The sequence below is a fragment of the Macaca mulatta genome, chromosome 9 (genome assembly GCF_049350105.2).
Source record: "Macaca mulatta isolate MMU2019108-1 chromosome 9, T2T-MMU8v2.0, whole genome shotgun sequence".
Taxonomy (NCBI): Eukaryota; Metazoa; Chordata; class Mammalia; order Primates; family Cercopithecidae; genus Macaca; species Macaca mulatta.
The window spans coordinates 81,595,692-81,617,203 of record NC_133414.1 but is presented as its reverse complement, the minus strand read 5'-3'; the positions used below and the strand labels follow the sequence as shown (position 1 = coordinate 81,617,203).

Genomic DNA, 21,512 nt, shown 5'->3' with positions numbered 1-21,512 from the left:
TCTAAGTGAAACACAAGTGCCGTCCACTGTGACAGACAGGCATGGTGACCATGACCATCTTGCATGGCATGATCCGTGTTCTTCTCAGGTGCAACTCCATCATCAGGATAATCACCTTGTATTTCTGGTGTTTGAGAGCAGTGGTTCCTGTTGCTTTGGGAACATATTCTCGGGCTTCATAGGCAAATTTCTGAGGAAAAGAAATGCTTTACAAATTAGTCCCTGGCTTTTCAGCTTTCTAAAGGGTGCTGATTACATATGCAGTGAGCTGCCAGCTCTCAGACTGGCCTAGAACAAACACCCTATATCATAAAACCTGATTCGTTTCATGAAGCTGCAGAGAATTCCACTTTCTAAGATGAAGCAAGCATGTAGTTATTTTTTAGAAAACAGCAAAGGCTCTCATCCTTCAAGTTAATAATAGTGATATATGCTTATTGTAAAAACAATTTAAAAATACAGAAGTATGCCAGGTGTGGTTGCTCACACCTGTGATCTCAGCACTCTGGGAGACCAAGGTGGGAGGACTGCTTGAGTCCAGGAGTTTGAGACCAGTCTGGGCAACATAGCGAGACCCTATCTCTAAAAAAAAGAGAAAAAAATTAGCCAGGCCTAGTGGCATGCACCTATGGTCCCAGCTACTTGGGAGGCTGACATGGGAGGATCACTTGAGCCTGAGACGTCAAGGTGACAGTGACCTGTGATAGCATAGCTGCACTCCAGCCTGGGCAACAGAGTAAGACCCTGTCCTCCCACCCCCGCAAAAAATGTATTAAGTAAAAAGCTTAGTCAAGGTTCTATTCCAGTGCCTTCACTCCTCAGAGGTATCTCATGTTAGTAGTTTCTAGTGGGTAGTTCCAGGCATTGTCTATGCATATAGAATACATATATGTATGCATAGACTTTAAAACATATGAAGTCATACTACCTATACTTATAACATGTTATTGATATATTTCTTATATATATATATATATATATATATATATATATATTCTTTTCTATTTTTGAAAAAATTATTTGTAGAGATGAGGTCTCACTGTGTTGCCCAGGCTGATCTTGAACTCCTGGCCTCAAGCCATCCTCTCACCTCAGCCTTTCAAAGTGCTAGAATTACAGCTGTGAGCCACCATACCCAGCCTGATATAGTTCTTTATTGATGATCAATATATTTAAATATATCTATCTACAACCTTTTTGTAAAAATTATCCAACCCAGTTAGTAGTGCAGAGGAGTCAAGTTTTAGTTCTAATCCACTGGTCTTCAAACTGTGATCTTTGTAGCCCCAGGGGTTCTATGGAGCCTCTTTGGAGGTTTAGGGTTAATGACATAGATCCATAGATGTATATGTGAAGGGGTGCCATGGGGATAGGCAGCACATATTTTATAGCCACTATGACCTAAAGAGAAATAGAGTCAGTTCAGTCTAAAATTTGACATTGTTAATTCTGCATCAGTTTTTTGGTTTGGGATGCATTTCATATGCCAAATTATATAGGTTTGTTATGTCTCACTGTCCATCTAATAATCTTAGTAACAATGCATCTACTGTTGGTTCCCTTCTACCAGTGTCAGAGCCCCACCAATTACTTGCAAGGATTGGATGGAAAACCTATCATTGCAGCTCCTGTGTTTACAAAGGTAATAAAAATATTACTGCTTTCTGTCATGGCTTTAAAGATACCACAGCACCCAAAGTTATAGGATACAAGATTTATTCATTTTTATCTCAGGATTTGGTCTTATATATGTACAGTATAGGGTTTGTGGTTGTTTTGGTAGTTACTACAGTATCGTTTCAAGTCCCAGATTTCTAATAACAGTTTTAGTAATGAGAGAAATGTCTTTCCCTCTTACCACACTGATCTCTGTGGCCATTACACAACTGTTCAACATAGGAGCCGCCCCTAGAGGTCAAGTGATAAATTTCTAGTCACATATTACTCCAAAGGTTTCTCTGAATTTTTAGAAAAATTCAATTACAGGTACTTGGCTTAGGTGCTCAAGGAGATGGAGTTAAATGCTCTTAGGGGGTTTAACATAAAGCCTCCCTCCCTCTAGGACAAAGAGCTTTCTTTTTCTATTCCATAGTATCAACTATTGAGGTGGCATCAAATTCTGAGTCTCATATTCTTTGTACTTAGCACTAGAAAATTTAGTCAAGCACATTCATTTACAAATGAAAAACCAAGGGAGGGCCAGAGAGGTGAAGCCGTGTAGCCCATGTCATAGATCCAGTTAGTGGCAAAATCAGGACTACAAACAAGTTCTCCCAATTCTCAGACTGTCAGACTGTGTTTATATGTTACCCAATCCAGTGAGTGTGAAGGTAAAAAAATTGAGTCACATTGGATTTTATGGTATTATGAAGACCAAATAGGCCGAATCTATGCCTGGATTTACAGTTTATTGTTTGTATGAACACCAAACTTAGGCCCAGATAGATTTTATCCTCTTTCAAGTATACTTTGGTTTAGAGCAGTGGTTCTCAATCATGGTTAATTTTGTCCTCCAGAGTCATTGGCAATGTCTGGAGACACTTTTGTTGTCACAATTCGGGGGTTGCGTTCCTGGCATCCAGGAATGGTGCTAAACATCCTATAACACATAGGATGACAGCTCCCCACAACAAAAATAGTCTAGCTCAAAATGTCAACAGTGTTGAAACTGAGAAATCCTGGTATGAGCAAAATGGGAAAAATGGGCTATTTTTCTAGTGAGTACTGATCCTTAAAGGAAGAGCTAAATCCACAACTTCTACAGAAGCATCTGTTTCATGGGAGTTCTGCTGTATCAGATCATTCAAGATGGTTTTCCAAAACCAGAGTGGAGTCTAGAGCGAACAAACCATATTTACCAATATCCATATCAGTTAGGCAAACATTCTTATGTGAAACAAGAGGCCTCTCAATTTTTCAAGTTCATTTCATAACCTGCGTTTGAGATTTTAGCTTTACTATTTTCAAAGTCTTGAAGTAGGAGAGCAATATGTTGTGATTTGGCGGATGCAAGACTTTGATGAGGAGTTCTAGGTGGACCTTTATGTGGGGGGTGTATGTGTGTTTGTAACACAGCTAAGAGAGCTACTTCTTATTGTCTCTTATCGTCATTGCTAAGTCATCTAACCTTAAAACAGGGATTAAGTGCCACAGACACTTTAATTTATCATGCCAGTTTGTCACACCTTAGAGACAGTGCTGACTCTTCAAAGGCAGCTAAACCACGAGATAGTTTATACTCAGGCTCAGCTAGTCTCCCCCTCTCTTCCCTTCCTCAACTCCGTCTGCCCAGACAGACAGGTGACATCAGAGGAATATCAGGTGATACAGCCACTCAATTTCAAATCTTCCTAGGTACTGATATCTTCCCTGCATCTATGTCCATGAAAAGGGTCCAACTCTGTAAAATAGTTAGAAGAGATTTATTCTCAGCCAAATATGAATGACCATGGCCTGTGACAGAGCCCTCAGGAGATTCTGAGAACATGTGCCAAAGGTGGTCAGGGTACAGCTTGGTTTTATATCTTTAGGGAGACATGAGACATCTATCCGTACATGTAAGATGTACATTGATTTGGTCTGGAAAGGCAGGACAACTGGAAGTGAGGCCTTCCAAGTCAGAGGCAGATTCAAATTTTTTTTGATTGGCAATTGGTTGAAAGAGTTATTAACAATAGAAAGGAATGTCTGGATTAGGGTTGTAGAGACCAAGGTTTTATCATGCAGCAGAAGCCTCCAGGAGCAGGCTTCAGAGAATAGATTGTAAATTTTTTTTATCAGATCTTATCAGACTTACAAAATCTGTTCTATCAGTAATTCCAGGAGGTATAATGAGGCATGTCCCCTTCCCATCATGACCTGAACTAGTTTTCAGGTTAGCTTCAGAATGCCCTTGCTGAGAGGAGGGGTCCATTCAGATGGTAGGGGCAGGCAGGGGAGGGTGCGGAGCTGGTGTGCGCTAAGAATTTCATTTTTGGTTTACCCGTATCACCTAGAGCATACCTCTGGCACATTTATCATGACAGTAAAGCTGTTTACCTTTCGATCTCTCGTGTTCACCTTGAAGACTGTCTCTAATATCTAGATAGGAGTCCATAGAGGCAACAATAGGTAAAAAGTTGTTATTATTTTGAAAAGTCCAATAGGACTTTAACATTTATTTATTTATTCGTTTGTTTGTTTGTTTGTTTGTTTTTTGAGATGGAGTTTCACTCTTGTTGCCCAGGGTGAAGTGCAATGGCGTGATCTTGGCTCACTGCAACCTCCGCCTCCCGGGTTTAAGCGATTCTCCTGCCTCAGCCTCCCAAGTAGCTGGAATTACAGGCCTCCACCACCATGCCCGGCTAATCTTTTGCATTTTTAGTAGACATTAGGTTTCACCATGTTGATCAGGCTGGTCTCAAACTCCTGACCTCAGATCCGCTCGCCTCAGCCTCCCAAAGTGCTGGGATTACAAGCATGAGCCACTGCACCCGACTAACATTTATTTTATTTTATTTTATTTTATTTTAGACAGAGTCTCCCTTTGTCACCCAGGCTGGAAAGCAGTGGCATGATCTTGGCTCAGTGCAACCTATACCTGCTGAGTTCAAGCAATTCTCATGTCTCAGCCTCCCGAATAGCTGGGACTATAGGTGTGTGCCACCACACCTGGCTAATTTTTGTATTTTTAGTAGAGACAGGGTTTCACCATGTTGCCCTGGCTGGTCTGGAACTCCGACCTCAGGTGATCTGCCCGCTCAGCCTCCCAAAGTGTTGGGATTACAGCCGTGAGCCACGGTACCCAGCCACATTTGTTCTTTACATTTAATTTTCATGAGCTGATTAGAGCCACAGATTGAGCTGCCTTTGTATGGCGACTCTGATTAGCTCCTTCTATTACTAATTAGATGCTCTGATTGGCAGATACATATACTTTTGATAAATGAAAATAGGAAAATGAATTAATCATTAACATATTTTGTTTGTGAGATAAAATCTCTAAAAGAAATAGCTTCATGGTGGGAAAATGGTCCTTAGTACACAGACCCAAACCCTGACGAGGTTTTCTCAGCCTCATCAGGATATGTGCTTTTGCCTCCATAAATGGGATAAGGATTGTTCAGGCATTGGGCACTAGGATAGGCAGTGGCTCAGATTCCAGAAAGACTTATCAGCAATGATGTGCTTGCGTTAGTTTCCGTCAGTGAGGGCAGGATTGAGGTCATAGTCACTGCCAGTGTCATTAGCAAATTTCTGAGTCAGAGCCACCAGTGATGGATGGTATCATGTGGCTATGAGCCATGATAACAGATGATTTGCATATGTTTGTTTGGCTTACTCCTGCTCTATTTACTTGTTTAGGGACTTCTGGCATTCCAGTCCCTATGACTCACTTTCTATACTGCCCAACAAAGCGTTTCTTTGCCAGTCGTGGCAAGAAGCCACTTTTTTTTTTTTTTTTGAAGAAACACTTAGAGAGCAGAGTTTTATTTAACTCCTTCCTCTGCTGGTGACAGCGAAGTATTTATCTTCTTTTTTAAAAAGTTAAAATGAAAAGGAGGGTTGCCCAGCAAAACAGTGGTAGAATTTAATAGTGGACTATGGGATTCCAAAACTAGTTCACTACTCTACTCATAGGTGATGTTTTTAAACATACCTATGTTTTTAAATGCTCTTTAACTGTGGATAGAGATAGGTTATCCTCCATCCTCTACGCAGTATCAAAAATACTTTCGCTCTGTTTATGCGGGGAAAACAGCACTCACACTTCTTGAGTGTGAAGGGAGGTCGATGATCAAATTAGAATCTTACTCCTATCACTGCTCCCACCCCAGCAGCAGCTGCTCTGGCAGGCTTTCAAGGCTGCAGCAGCCCTGGCCCCAGCTGCTTCAGCAGTAATTTGAAGAGTGCAAGGGGGCAGGGGAAGTGAGAATTTGAAAAAGAGCACTTCATTATATAACAGCAAAGGCAGGAAACCCTGAAATAACTGGGCCAGTAGTGGAATCCAGATTTCTGGAGTTCATGGGCCCCTCTCCACAGTCAATCAATTCTGGAGACTTTTCTTACTCAAAGATTGCATGGGGCACTTGTGACAGTCAAGGGGCAAAAGAGCTTTCAATCAAACAGTTCTTTATCAGCACAAATCACTTTGATCTAACTCCATCCTAAAGCACTGTGCACTTGCAGCATCTTCCAAGGTGCAAAATTATCAACTAATTTAAAAACAAATAAAATGGCAAAATGAACCTTGTAGCTGACATCTTTTAACCAATAAGGCAGATGCTCTTTCTCAAGGATGTCCCAGCATTATGTTTGTGGTTATAGATCTACTAAGCAAGAACTATATCCTTTCAACTCACATTTATAGCAGTGGGCATGGTGCTTGGCACAAAGCAGGCACACATTTATTCTGTGACAAATAACTTCCACTTCAGGCCAGGCACGGTGGCTCACAACTGTAATTCCAGCACTCTGGGAGGTTGAGGCAGGAGGATCACTTGAGGCCAAGAGTTCGAGACCAACCTGACCAAGATGATGAAACCCTGTCTCTAACTAAAAACACAAAAATTAGCCGGGCGTGGTCGCACTCGCCTATGGTCCAGCTACTTGGGAGGTTGAGGCAGGAGAATCACTTGAACCCAGGGAGTGGAGGCTGCAGTGACCTGAGATCATACCACTGCACTCCAGCCTGGGTGACAGAGCGAGACTCCATCTCAAAAAACAAAACAAAACAAAAAAACCCTTCCATTTCAGCTAAGAAGAAATTATTATTTTCATTACTTTGTGACTTCAGAGTGTCTTTAGGAAGAATAGAGAAAAAAAGTAAAATGTCAAATGGCCATGGAAGAAGACATGCTTCCCAAGTCTCTATGTTGTCAAGTCACCCTACAAAGAATGTCCTCCCAGATGACCAGTTTAGTGATGACACACAAGATAGATTTGCACTTTGAATACTGCATACCTGAGGAAGTTGTAGATCTTTGGTTATAATGACTTTAGTCCAGATTCATAATTCCTAGAAAAGACTAACTTAATCTTTGCTAGTTGGAGACTGTTTGTCTCATTTGTTGTCAGTGAAGCTGAAATGAATATGATCAAGTCTGTACACCCCATGCCATTAGTAACAAACAGCCTAAGACCTACTGCCGTGATGAACGTGATGTCAGCTACACTATGTTCTAATAGTGTAACTGGTTTGGATCCTGATCTGTGGCAATATGAGCCAGCTCTTTCTCATGAAACTTTGTAGAAAAGCAGCTTTCAGCAATAACAACCATCATCATCCTTATAACTATGACTCTTAACAGTTTTCTAAGTGGCTTGTGAGATGACCCTCTGTTAAGAGTCATAGTTTTCATTCCTTCTTGAGGCAAACCAGTTAGAAAACCAAACCAAACATCAAAAAAGGTGGTGGTGGCAGAAGGGGTTGAGTAAATGAAACAGTACATTCACAGCAGAATGAGGTCAATCTAATATGCTCTGACATGGCCTAAAGTTCAGCTCAGATGTATGAGCCAGTTCTCAATCTGCAGAGGTTACACGAAAGCCCTGCTTGCAAAAGGATCTCTTTGAGAAAATATGGTGCTCACAATTTAAACCATCAGTTGGTTGTTATTCATTTGACATCAAAGGCCAAGACTTGTGTTCTATTCACGAGCCCAGCCTACTTATGTGAGATACTACAGTGTATGGAGTGGGCCTCCTAATGTCTGTGATGGAGGCTCATTCCAGTGTGGCACATCATCAATACTCAGTAAAGGAATGAAAACTTTATTGTGTATAAGCTCCAGGAAAGTGTCTAAGTGCCATTAAAGTTTTCAGTGGGTCCCAAAGCTCCCATTTGAGCACACAATTTGCTCAGAGGTCAGAGTGGAGGACATACTCACCAGTTTGCCGGGAGCACCCAAAATTCACTGATGTTTCCTGTTTTCCGTTCTTGTTATTAGTAGATGTTTTGGGAAGACAAAGAATAATTAAATTTTTCGGTCAAATAGTTCTTTATTAATTCAGAAACCACTCGGTGCTAATCCCATCCTGAATTACTTCAGCAAACAAATTTGGGACCTCAGAAAAAACAAAACACTAGCATTGAACTACAGCGCCCCCTGGCTGTCACAATTATCAATGCATAACACCCCTGCGGTGAAAGTCTCTTTCGCAGCTAATGCTATGTGGTTTTCCCCAGCCCCATATTCTCCTTAGACAAATACTATTAAGTACGATAGGACCAAGTACAGAATATCATAAGTTGTTCAGACAAGAACTGTAAAAAATAACGAAATATTTGTAACAGCGAATGACAAAAGAGAAAAAACGATTGACTTTCCCCTTCTCTGAAGCAAGAGCCAGTATTTCCTAAAAGCAGGTCCAAAAATTGTAATAATAGAAAGCCATGCAGCATTTGTTGCTTACAGAGTTTTTGGAGGAAGTTTAATTATAACCTTTTTATGCTTACAGTCTTTGGGCCAAATGAAAAACAAAAATATGCCAATACATGTGCCAAAGAAGCATTTCATAATCACATGAATTGCCAACTACAGAAAAGAATGTATGGTTTTCAGCTCACAAATCATGATGAATAAGAAACTAGTTGTGAAAAAACGTGCATTTTATTATCTTCTAGAGTCTAGTACAGTATACAGTGATATCTTACAATTCAAAGTGGTCTCCGTAAACCTTTTATTGTGGGAGTGTGGAAAAGCATTTAATGATTCCTTTGCAAATTTACAACATATTTTACAATGACATAGGACTGTATGTGTGACTAGGATTTTATAAAGACTGTGATTGTTTTTATTCTGCAACGGATTAGTGAGGCTATCCTGTAAAGACCACTTAAGGAAATCAAAATGGCAAAGTGAAAAAAATTTCCAGGACTGCAGAATGTAAACAAGGCAAAGCTAGGAAGACAGAACCAGTTACTTGGGCCATATAACCCTTCCATATTATGAGCAGCCACATTCTTTTGTGGACTAATACATCACTCCTATGTTGAACACATCTAGTAGATACTCACTGCAGATTTAAAGATTATTATTATTTCTAGAAATCAAACACAACTTGGGCATTTAAGAACAGAGGTACTGAGGCCGGGTGCGGCAACTCAAGCCTGTAGTCCCAGAACTTTGGGAGGCCAAGGCGGGTGGATCGCTTGAGCCCAGAAGTTCGACACCAGACTGGGCAACATGGCAAAACCTTGTCTCTATCAAAAAAAAAAAAAAAAAAAATTCCGGGCGTGGTGACCTGTGCCTTTAGTCCCAACTATTCAGGAGGCTGAGGTGAGAGGATCGCTTGAGGCTGGGAGGTTGAAGCTGCAGTTAGCAATGATCACAACACTGCACAACAGCCTGGGAAAGAGAGTGAGACCCTGTCTCAGAAAAAAAAAAACCCCGCCAAAAAAAAAAAAAAAAACCCAAACCAAAACAACAACAAAAAACCACCCCAAAGATACTGTATTAAAAGTAGCTACATTACTCAAAATGTCTTGCCTAATATTTAATAAATTTACTTAGCATTGATAGAGAGAGAAAGGAAAACAATAGTGAGGGAAAAGCTTTATATGGGTTCAGATGATTCTGTCTTCAAACCTACTTTCGGGATGTGAGGGCGATCTGGCTGCGACATCTGTCACCCCATTGACAGTCAGAATTAATTCAGCTGATCCGGCTGGCTATGCGGGTGTCCTCTTCCTCCCTCCCTGCTCCATGTGCATCCCTCCTGAAGCTGTGCACTCAGTGGAAGAAGATGACCATACCTGATATAGGAGGACCGGTCTTCCGTCAGGGACATAGGAATAGCCGCGCTCCCCTGCTAGAACCTCCAAACAAGCTCTCAAAACTACTTTTGAATGCACATCCACAGAACTGAAGCTGCTAGAGATATAGATGCTTTGGAGAAAAATCCAGATTTGGAGATGGCATCTTTTTCTAAAATTCAACGCTGGGACTAGATTACAAAAATGTGTACTTTTTGGTTCTAACTACATTCTTCTTATCATTATAGATGCTACAAAATTTGTCAGCTTCTGAGGGTCAGCTGGTTGTCTTTGAATGCAGAGTAAAAGGAGCTCCATCTCCTAAGGTTGAGTGGTATAGAGAAGGGACTTTAATAGAAGATTCTCCAGATTTTAGGATTTTACAGAAAAGTAAGTTAATTTAAATTATTTTCTGATATTTTATTTTTATGAAATTATTGTATGCACTTATTTTTATAACTTTTTAACAACTAACTAAAAATATAATCAAAAGAATAAAATAAAAAACACCTGTAGTCATACTCCTGTTAATATTTCAGTGTATGTTCTCCAAGAAATTTTCCATGCATAGTTTTTAGAGAAAATCATCATATTCTTTTTTTGTAAATTGATTATTTACTCAACATTTAATGAATGCCTTTCAATGTCAATAAACACAGAGCCTCCTTACTTTTTTTTTTTTTTAGATGGAATCTCACTCTGTCACCCAGGCTGGAGTGCAGTGGTGCGATCTCGGCTCACTGCAACCTCTACCTCCTCGGTTCAAGCGATTCTCCCGCCTCAGCCTCCCCAGTAGCTGTGAATATCTACAGTTACTGCCCTGGAATAAATTTCTTTTTTTTTTTTTTTTTTTTTGAGACGGAGTCTTGCTCTGTCACCCAGGCTGGAGTGCAGTGGCCGGATCTCAGCTCACTGCAAGCTCCGCCTCCCGGGTTTACGCCATTCTCCTGCCTCAGCCTCCTGAGTAGCTGGGACTCCAGGCGCCCGCCGCCTCGCCCCGCTATTTTTTTGTATTTTTTAGTAGAGACGGGGTTTCACCGTGTTAGCCGGGATCGTCTCTCGATCTCCTGACCTCGTGATCCGCCCGTCTCGGCCTCCCAAAGTGCTGGGATTACAGGCTTGAGCCACCGCGCCCGGCCCCTGGAATAAATTTCTAGCACGAGAATTGCTGCTGTAAATTTACCTTTTTAAGGCTTTTAAAATATGTTGCCAAAATGCCACCCCAAAGGGTTGAACTAAATTTAGGATGATCACACAATTAATCAGTCGAACTGAGACCCTTTGGGGGAGTGAAAGAGGATGCTATTAATAATTATGCAGGGATCCCAGGCATAAACTAGGTCTGTCCCAGTTGAACTGGGACACACGTCGCCCTAGCTATATCCTACTACAACCAACAATACATGGGAATGCCTTTCGTCTCACACCTTCACTGTTTAACCATTTTATTAAAAATCTTCACTAACTTTACAGGCCAAAAATGGGAACAATTGTTTTAATCTGCACTTCACTAATTAAATCTGGGATTAAACTTTTCTTTTTCGTGTTTACCTAGGTCTTTGTATTTCTTTATTTCACATTGGGTTCTTGCTCTTTTTTATTGTAAGAATTATTTAGAAATTTACATGGTTAGTTCTTCTTTTCTTATCGCACCATGCTTTCACCTTGTCATGCAGTGCTTTCTCCTTGACCCATTTCAGCCATAAACTACATTGCAACATACTTGCTTTTTAAAAAATATGTTTTATTAACTATGTAGAACAATCTATTATAGAAAAACTTGGGAAAGAAATTTGCTAAAATGTTGGCAGTCTTTCTCTGGGCAGTGAGTCTAGGGTCGATTGATTTACTTCCTTTTGCATTTCTGTATTTTTTTAGTTTCTCCATAATGAACATGTATAACTTTTGTTTATTTATTTATTTTTACATTGAATAATAAAAATTTTACAATTTACCATGTACAACATGATATTTTGAAATATATATACATTGTGGAATGGCTAAGTTGAGCTAATGAACATATGTATTACCTCACACACATCATTTTTTGTGGTGAGTTACTTGCTTTTTTCTTAATCTTTTTCTGCCTATCACAAAATAGTAGTCCTTAGATCAGTGTGACATAGGAATCAGCGCTACTGTCAGGTTTTACTGGCAGTAGCAGCAACAATAATATATTCTGAATACCATTTAAACTGAGAGATGCCAGGCACAGTGGCTTATACCTGTAATCCCAGGCCTTTGGGAGGCCAAGGCAGACGGATCATTTGAGGTCAGTAGTTTGAGACCAGCCTGGCCAACATGGTGAAACCGTGTTTCTACCGAAAAAAAAACAAAACAAAACAAACAAACAAAGAAAAACCAAAAACTCAGCCGGGTGTAGTGACATGCACCTGTAGTCCCAGCTACTCTGAAGGTTGAGGCAGGAGAATCACTTGAAGCCAGGAGACAGAGTTGCAGCGAGCTGAGATCGCGCCACTGCATTCCAGCCTGAGCAACAGAGTGAGACCTTATCTCAAAACAAAACAAAACAAACAAACAAAAAGCAAACAAACAAAAAAAAACAGAGAGAGAAAAAATCTTCAATGGGTTTACCAGTGAAGAAGATTAAAACTAAATTCAACAACTACTTTTTGAGTGTTGGCAATTCAATATCAATCAAACACCTATATTCAGTACCACCGGGGGCATTTTCATGAAGCCCAAAGAATTTTAAGGTAAGAACCTACTCCTGGCTGGGCATGGTGGCTCACACCTTTTAATCGTAGCACTTTGGGAGGCCGAGGCAGGCGGATCACGTGAGGCCAGAAGTTTGAGACCAGCCTGGCCAATATGGTGAAACCCCATCTCTACTAAAAATACAAAAATGAGCCAAGTGTGGTGACAGGCACCTGTAGTCCTAGTTACTCAGGAGCCTGAGGCAGGAGAATCACTTGAATCCAGGAGGCGGAGGTTGCAGTGAGCCAAGATCTTGCCACTGTACTCCAGCCTGGGCAACAAAGCGAGACTTTATCTCAAAAAAAAAAAAAAAAAACCTACTCTTGAAAAAGCTATGATCTATCCTGAGGCTCTTAATCTTAGAAACCTCAGAGCAGGAGGTATAGTGTACATTTTATTAGAATATCAGAGCCCAAAGCCAAGAACAATCTCTCAATCTTCACAAACCTTTTTCAGGTAAGGCTGAATGAGTGCCAATAAAAGCAAGTCATTTCTGAAATAGAGCTAACTCGGAAACTTCCTTGGCTAAGGTTTATGTACTCCAAGTGAAGCCCAGATTTATTTCAAGAGGAAGCAATATCATTTAATTGTTGCTGTTGGGCAAGGCGTGGTGGCTCATGCCTGTAATCCCAGCACTTTGGGAGGCTGAGGCAGGCAGATCACCTGAGGTCAGGAGTTCGAGACTAGCCTGGTCAACACAATGAAACCCTGTCTCTACTAAAAATACAAAAATGAGCCTGTCGTGGTGGCACATGCCTGTAATTCCAGCTACTTGGGAGGCTAAAGCAGGAGAATTGCTTGAACCCAGGAGGCAGAGGTTGCAGTGAGACAAGATCGTGCCATTGCACTCGAGCCTGGGCAACAAGAGTGAAACTCAGTCTCAAAAAAAAAAAAACAAAAAAAAAAAACAGTTTTTGCTCTTTTGCTGCCTTTCTGTAATATCCATCCTACCCTGTTAAGGTCATCTGACTCAATATTGTCACATAATCTTATTGTATCACTCCTGAGTGTGCAAGAGACTGTGAAATTCTACAGGAGGCTTCTGATGAACATGTAGTTTCTCAGTAAAATAAATGCTCAGAATCTTTTACTTTTCTTTTTCTTTTAGAACCTCGATCCATGGCAGAGCCAGGTAAAGATGATTTCAACTTTAATTCATTAGTATATGAGTGATTTTATATATGTAAGAATGCATAATGAAGTTACACTGAGATGAATAAAAAGTGAAAAATAAAGTTTTAGGAAAAATACAAAAATTAACCAGGCATGGTGGTGCATGTCTGTAATCCCAGTTACTTGGGAGGCTGAAGCAGGAGAATCGCTTGAGCTTGGGAGGTGGAGGTTGCAGTGAGCCAAGATTGTGACACTACAATCCAGCCCGGGTGACAGAACAAGCGTCTGTTCTAAAAAAAAAAAAAAAAAAAAAAAAAGCCATCCAAATGAACTATAGCTATTATTGTAGGAGGAGAGGAGGGGACCATGTGCAAATCTGGAATATATATTTAATACCTCATATGAATGCAGTTGGTTCTTGGTCATTGAGAAGTGTTTCTTGGTTATTGAGAAGTGTTTCTTTTCCTCCATAAATGGCCACCATTTGAGCCCCCTCAAAACTAGGCAAAGCAATTTTTATAATGCTAGGTGAATTTCAGTTCCATAGCCTAGGTATTTCAAAACTTATGCATCATCAGATTTTGCAGCTTGCAGAGATTCGGTAAAATATCTGTGATGTGATTCGATTTAGTTGGGAGGATACTAAGATGAAATACAAGTGACAGTAGGCGAACTTAGAAAGTTCAAGTCACTCACAAAACAGGGCAAAAACATCCGAAGGCCCTCTCTGTGCCACCCAGAAAAATCAGATTGTATTTGCAACCCTGTTAGAGAAAGCTGGTTTGTGATCTCATTACTATAATTCTCTCTTCAGGCTGGGCATAGTGGCCCACACCTGTAATTCCAGCACTTTGGGAGGCTGAGACGGGTGGATCACCTGAGGTTGGGAGTTCGAGACCAGCCTGGCCAACATACATACAACCCCATCTCTACTAAATTTACAAAAATTAGCCGGGCTAGGATTTTTAAGGGTTTTGGAGTGGACTGAAGAGCGGAGATCACTGGTTGGTTGAGAAGTGCAGGGTGAAGTCATGGGACGGGAAGATGAAGAAGCCATGTTCTCATTGCTGATCTCGATCCTCTGTGGGGGTCTTCAAACTAGTTGCTGGAATTCATGGTCTGAAAAAATGTCTTAAGAGATCCTTAAACAAAAGCCTTATGAGGCTGGGCACAGTAGCTCACATCTGTGATCCCAACACTTTGGTGGGAGGACCGCTTGAGCACACAAGTTAAAGACCAGCCTGGGCAATATAGTGAGACTCCCACCTCTACAAAAACTTAAAAATTAGCCAGGCATGGTGGTGTTTATGTCTGTGGTCCCAGCTACTCAGGAGGCTTAGGTGGGAGGATCACTCAAACCTGGGAGGTAGAGGCTGCAGTGAGCTGAAATTATGCCTCTACACTCCAGCCTGGGCAACAGAGCAAGACCTTGTCTCAAAAAAAATAGAAGCCTTACGATTCTAATGTGAGAAATCCTGTCTATAGAGGCTGGGCACGGTGGCTCACGCCTGTAATCCCAGCACTTTGGGAGGCCGAGGCAGGCAGATCATGATGTCAGGGGATCAAGACCATCCTGGCTGACATGGTGAAACCCCATCTCTACTTAAAAAAATCCAAAAAATTAGCCAGGCGTGGTGGCAGGTGCCTGTAGTCCCGGCTACTCGGGAGGCTGAGGCGAGAGAATGGTGTGAACCTGGGAGGCAGAGCTTGCAGTGAGCCAAGATCATGCCACTGCACTCCAGCCTGGGCGACAGAGCGAGACTCCATCTCAAAAAATAAATAAATAAATAAATAAAATCCTGTCTATAGGAACAATGGGGATGCAAATCAATTCTTAAATAGTCTTATGATCCTAATGTCAGAAATCCTATCTATAGGAACAAGCGGATGCAGAAGGTCAGGATCTAGTGCTGTATGACTTTAAGTGACAAAGAAAGTGGGTCAAAGTGCAGGCTGATTAACGCTTAACTATATTTCTGTCCCGAACCGAGCATGCAATTCTTGTCAACCCTGTGGTGATGGTTTCAATATCACACTGACTGGAATTGTGTGTTTCAACTACCACTTAACAAGAATAGAGTTAGCTTGACTGGCTTAGACCAGTCATGATTTACCACCTGAGGCTGAGAGGGGCCAGCTTTCTTCGAAACATATGACCACTCCAAGTAGAGTAGACAACGCCAAAGTTCTATCAACAAGGAGGTAGGAGGAGGAAGAGTTACTGAGTAGGTACTTGCCTTGGTCCACTGTGTGCTGCTGTAACAGAATACCTGAAACTAGGTGATTTTTAATAAGGAACAGGGATTTATTTCTTACAGTTCTGGAGGCTGGAAAGCCCAAGATCAAGGGGCCTGCATCTGGTGAGGGCCTTCATGCTGTGTCATTCCATGGCAGAAGGCAGAAGGGCAAGCAAGCAAGTGCACAAGAGAAGGGAGGGAGAGAGGGGGCCACTCTTACTTCCATGACGAATCCACTCCTATGATAACAACATTTATCCATTTATTAGGGCAGAGGCATCATGACATAAACACCTCCCTTTAGGCTCCACATCCCAACACTGAAACACTGGGAATTGTTTCCAGCACATGAATATTGGGGGACACGTTCAAACAGCAATACTCAATACTGCCTGCCATGCCCCCCTGGCCAGATTTCCTAGAAATGGTCTAGTTAATTCAATTCAATTATCGTGAAGCACTGAGATGCCTGCCAAGTTTCTCCTAATGCAACTATTTTTTAATAATTTTGTTTTTAATGTCATTTCTATGGAGTGATAACTGGAGGTTTATGCTACTGTCTTATACCTCCTCTTTATTAGCTGTCAAGGAATATCTAACTTTAATAATTTTGGATGGTAGTCATGTGGTTCTATGTGGGAATTACCTCTGTAGTTATTCACAGAGGATCATTGTTCACAGTGTATCAGAGTAATCCATAAGATTTACCATAGTAATACAAAAGTAGAAATGCCGTTCACTCTTCTTTCACCCAGAATTTCAAGTTACTCTATCAGTTCATTACTACTAGTAAAGCAAAATATTTGCTGTCCAATTTTAAATTGTGGTCCTTTTTTAAAATAATCTTACTGCAAAAGTTCCCCAGGGAAATAGTGAGAGACCTAGGTTTAGAAAATGTTTTATTAGTTCTTTAATTTCACAGAAATTTCCTTTTCCTTTGACTCCTAGTTTGTTTTTGTGATTTTTAAAAAGTTTATTGTCATTCATTTCTATTTTTGCCATCTGTACTGATGACATAAGAATAGAAGATTATCTGAGAATCCATAATATGTAACAATTTTTACAAAATCCCCTTGTCAGGTCGGGCGTGGTGGCTCACGCCTGTAATCCCAGCACTTTGGGAGGCCGAGGCAGGCAGATCACTTGAAGTCAGGAGTTCAAGACCAGCCTGTCAACATGGTGAAACCCCATCTCTACCAAAAAGACAAAAATTAGCAAGTGGCACACGCCTGTAATCCCAGCTACTCGGGAGGCTGAGGAAGGAGAATCGCTTGAACCTGGGAAGTGAAGGATGCAGTGGGCCGAGATCTTGCCACTGTCCTCCAGCCTGGGTGACAGAGCAAGACTCCATCTATAAAAAAAAAAAAAAAAAAAAAAAAATTCCCCCTGTCAATGCTAGGCCTGTCTGCATGGAGTTATTGTTTCTACATTATTTGACTCATTTTGCCTACTAATCAGTCAATTCAATCAAATAATTGTTTTGACCAATTGTTTTCAAAGAATTAATATAACCAGCTTCTTATATTGACTTTGTAGAATCATCATCTGATACCAGTAAATTCTATAATTCTATTTTCATAATTAAGTCAGTAACCATTCTGTTTCACTGGGATATAGAGGAGATTTGCACCTTGGTCATTGCTGAGGTGTTTGCAGAAGATTCTGGGTGCTTCACATGTACTGCAAGCAACAAATACGGCACAGTGTCAAGCATTGCACAGCTGTATGTGAGAGGTAAGGACCCTTTAATGCCAGAACAGTTTAGCCTGTGACTTTGAGTGTGAATATGCAGACTTTGTGTTACCATTCCTTACTCTTTTTCATACGAAGCTGGCTTGGCTCTCCCAAAAAGTTTTGAATTATTGAGGAAAATGTTCTTGAGCAGTGTCCAATTTTCAATTTCTTATTGCACTTACAGCCACCACCCCAGTTACCCTGCTGTCGTCATTATATTTCCTAAGAGAACATCTCCTCAATAAATTTCTAAATTTCTTTCCAAAGGGGTATTTATACTTTAAATTTAGTATTTTATTTTTAATTTAATTTTTTTCCTGTATCCTTACCATTCTTTAATGCCCCGATGATGATCTGTTTTTGACAAGCATTTCCCATTCATACATTCATCTGGTGTGAACACTTTCCCATTTGTGCACATGCCCCAGTTCAGGCTTACAGTGGCTGACAACTCAGGTCCTGTTATTGTCCTTTCAGGAAATGAGGACCTCAGCAACAACGGGTCTCTTCACTCAGCCAACTCCACCACCAACCTGGCTGCTATTGAGCCACAGCCCTCCCCACCCCACTCAGAGCCTCCATCTGTGGAACAACCCCCCAAACCCAAACTCGAGGGAGTTCTGGTGAACCACAATGAGCCCCGGTCCAGCTCCAGGATTGGGCTTCGTGTGCACTTCAACCTGCCTGAAGATGACAAAGGAAGTGAAGCATCCTCCGAGGCTGGCGTGGTGACCACCAGACAGACCAGGCCCGATTCTTTCCAGGAGAGGTTCAACGGACAGGCAACAAAAATCCCAGAGCCTTCTTCCCCCGTCAAAGAGCCCCCTCCAGTTCTGGCCAAACCCAAACTGTAAGTAAAAAGTAGGATGAATAACCAGGAGCTTCTGTGATCTTTTCTTGAGTCTGATCTTAAAAATAATGGAACTCAGCTAGGCACAGTTGCTCACACCTGTAATCCTAGCACTTTGGGAGACCGAGGCAGGAGGATCGCTTGAGCCCAGGAATTTGAGACCAGCCTGGGAAAAATAGTGAGACCCCTGTCTCTAAAAGAAAAAATTTAAAGTAAAAAAATTAGCAGGCATGGTGGTGCATAGTTATAGTCCTAGCTACTTGGGAGACAGAGGCAGGAGGATCACTTGAGTCTAGGAGTTTCAGGCTACAGTGAGCTGTGATTGTGCCACTGTACCCCAGCCTGGGTGACAGAGCAAGACTTGTCCAGGAAAAAAAAAAAAAAAAAAAAAAAAAAGATGGAACCAAAAAGGGGAATTCCCAAATGAGAAAATACACATTAAATGTTTTGCCAAATGTACATCCTTACATCAGTAGAAGCATACTATCACTATTATCCTTAATTAATATTCTACCTCCAAGCAATGTTGCACTAATTCAGAAACATTTGTCTGACATTCTGACATTAGAGGCCCCAGGTAAAGCACTTCTGTGCTTCTCTTATAAAGATGTTTTTTGTGTCTAATCGTCTTTACAGTCTGTAATTTCATCCTTATATTTCTCATTTCTGCTTCAATTTAAGCTTCTGTAGTCATTATAGAAAAGCTATTTAGTATTTGTTAGATAGTTCCTAGCTGCTGCTGGATAAATATAGTAGGATAAAGAAGTGGTCATGATTTTCTGACTCAACTCAGAAGCCTACTGTGGTTGTTGCCCTGACTCTCTAGAAAGCCATGTTGCAATCACCGCCGGGCGCGGTGGCTCACGCCTGTAATCCCAGCACTTTGGGAGGCCGAGGCGGGCAGATCACAAGATCAGGAGATCAAGACCATCCTGGCTAACATGGTGAAACCCCATCTCTACTAAAAATACAAAAAAATTAGCCCGGCATGGTGGTGGGCGCCTGTAGTCCCAGCTACTCGGGAGGCTGAGGCAGGAGAATGGCGTGAACCCAAGAGGTGGAGCTTGCAGTGAGCCGAGATCGCACCACTGCACTCCAGCCTGGGTGACAGAGCGAGACTCGGTCTCAAAAGAAAAAAGAAAAAGAAAGCCGTGTTGAAATGTTCAAAATGTCCATCCACAACACAGCAAATATAGGGCATGATATTGCTATTATTTCCCGTTTCATCCACACATCAAATTCATAAAAAATTGTTTCTAATTACAAAAACCTTTAAATATCAACATCAAAATCTACAGCACCAGTGCACCCACTGTGGGTTGCTCATCACCATGAGATGTTCACTGGAAGCCATTCGTGTTTAGTTTATATTCTTCTCATCACTGTATATGGCAAAATTCTGGACATAAGATTCAATGTTGTGAAACATGCCTCTAAGCAAGTCACATTCAGAAATGTCTCAGTCCCCTCAAAGTCCTGTCAGTCACAGGAAACAGGAATCCACTTAAAGTAAAAAGAGGGGAAGAGGTTACTGCAGGGATATAGGCAGAAATTGGTAAGCCAAACACAACCAAGCCCTGCAGGAGAAGAACTAGAGTGGTGGGAGCTGGGCCTCTTCACCTGTCATCTCAGGATCACAGGTCAGTCCAGCCTCTGTCTGCTGGAGCTTGTGCGGCTGGTTCGCCCTCCATCTACGTGAGCATCTCCTTGTTTCCTCTTTACTTATCTGGTCCATTCTTCTCTCTTTGAAGACCCATCAGTTCATAAGTGGCCCATCATGGCCATGTCCCCATTCCACATCATAATCTGTGTCAAGTACCACTGTTAACTAAATCAGTCTCAGCAGTTCAACTCCCAATTCTAGTTGGTCCAGGCTGGTCAGGTGACCTCCTGCCCCCTCCCCCAGTACACTCAACTGTTAGAGGATTTATGTTTGGAAGAAACTGTAGGTGGGAGAAGTTCTCAGAGAAGGGAGTTACAGGGAACAGGTAACCCCAAGCAACCTCCTGGGGAATTGCCTCCTTTGTAGGACTGTCTCTTCCCCAGTAACAGTTTTAGGGGCCGTTATATAGTACGATGGAAAAATAAAATTCTGCCAACATATTTAAAGAGGTTTATTCTAAGTCAATATGAGTGACTACGACCCAGGGAAACACAGTCTCCAGAGGTCCAGAGAAAGTGCACTCAAGGCAGTCAGGTTGCAGTTTGGTTTTATGCATTTCAGGAAGACAAGAATTACAGGTAAAATCATAAATCAATACAAGAAGATAAACATTGGTTTGGCCCCAAAAGGCAGGACATCTCAAAGCAGGGACTTACCAGTCATAGGTGGGGCTGGGGATTCTGTGGTTGGCAATTGAAAGAGTTAAGTTTTGTCTGAAAACTTGGAGTCAGTAGAAAGGAATGTTTAAGTTAAAATAAGGGAGTCTGCTGTTTGTCATGTGATGCCATGACAGAGTCGGGATGAAAAGAAAACCACCATACACTGGGTCAAAAAGGCGTGTTTCAAATTAGCCAGGTGTGGTGGCGTGTGCCTTTAATCCCAGCTACTCAGGAGGCTGAGGTGAGAGAATTGCTTGAACGCAGGAGGCAGAGGTTGCAATGAACTGAGATTGCGCCATTGCACTCCAGCCTGGGTGACAGAATGAGATTCTTTCTAAAAAAAAAAAAAAAAAAAGACCTGTTTCATGAGATTGGCTATGGCTTGTTTTGGAAGTGACTTTCCCTAGGTCCCTTAGGATAGGATTTGAGCATGGAAAAAGGTCAGAGTTCAGTCCTCAGGTATGTCAGTTAGGATTAAGTTGAGCTTCATGTTGCAGACAACCCAAACTAACAGGGTTTAAATAGTTGAGGGTTTATTTTCTCTCATATAAAGAAAGTAGACAGGGAATCTGGAGCTATGAATGTTTGTTCCATGGTCATTAAGAATCCAGTCTCCTTCTGTCTTTCTGCTCTGCCATCCCAAACACTGGCTTTTTCTCCAGGTCCCCTCATGGTCCAAGACAGCTGATGGTGGTCAAGTCATCACATCTACAAAGTGCTGGGATTACAGGTGTGAGCCACTCCACCTAGACATCACTCTTGATGTTAGAATCTCTTCTAAGGAGACTTCTTAGAGGTTTCA

General features: G+C 41.5%; 1 protein-coding gene across 6 annotated transcripts in view; it reads left to right on the top strand.

Annotated features, from left to right (window-relative positions):
- The window catches only part of MYPN (myopalladin), a 124,728-nt gene that overhangs the window by 61,211 nt on the left and 42,005 nt on the right, over positions 1-21,512 (top strand). For all 6 annotated transcript variants that reach the window (XM_015147514.3, XM_028826596.2, XM_077946703.1 and 3 more), the window contains 5 exons: positions 1,571-1,642; positions 9,985-10,126; positions 13,563-13,586; positions 17,422-17,538; positions 18,016-18,388. In XM_015147514.3, coding sequence (XP_015003000.3) covers positions 1,571-1,642; positions 9,985-10,126; positions 13,563-13,586; positions 17,422-17,538; positions 18,016-18,388 — 728 coding nt within the window. The remainder of the gene's footprint in view (positions 1-1,570; positions 1,643-9,984; positions 10,127-13,562; positions 13,587-17,421; positions 17,539-18,015; positions 18,389-21,512) is intronic.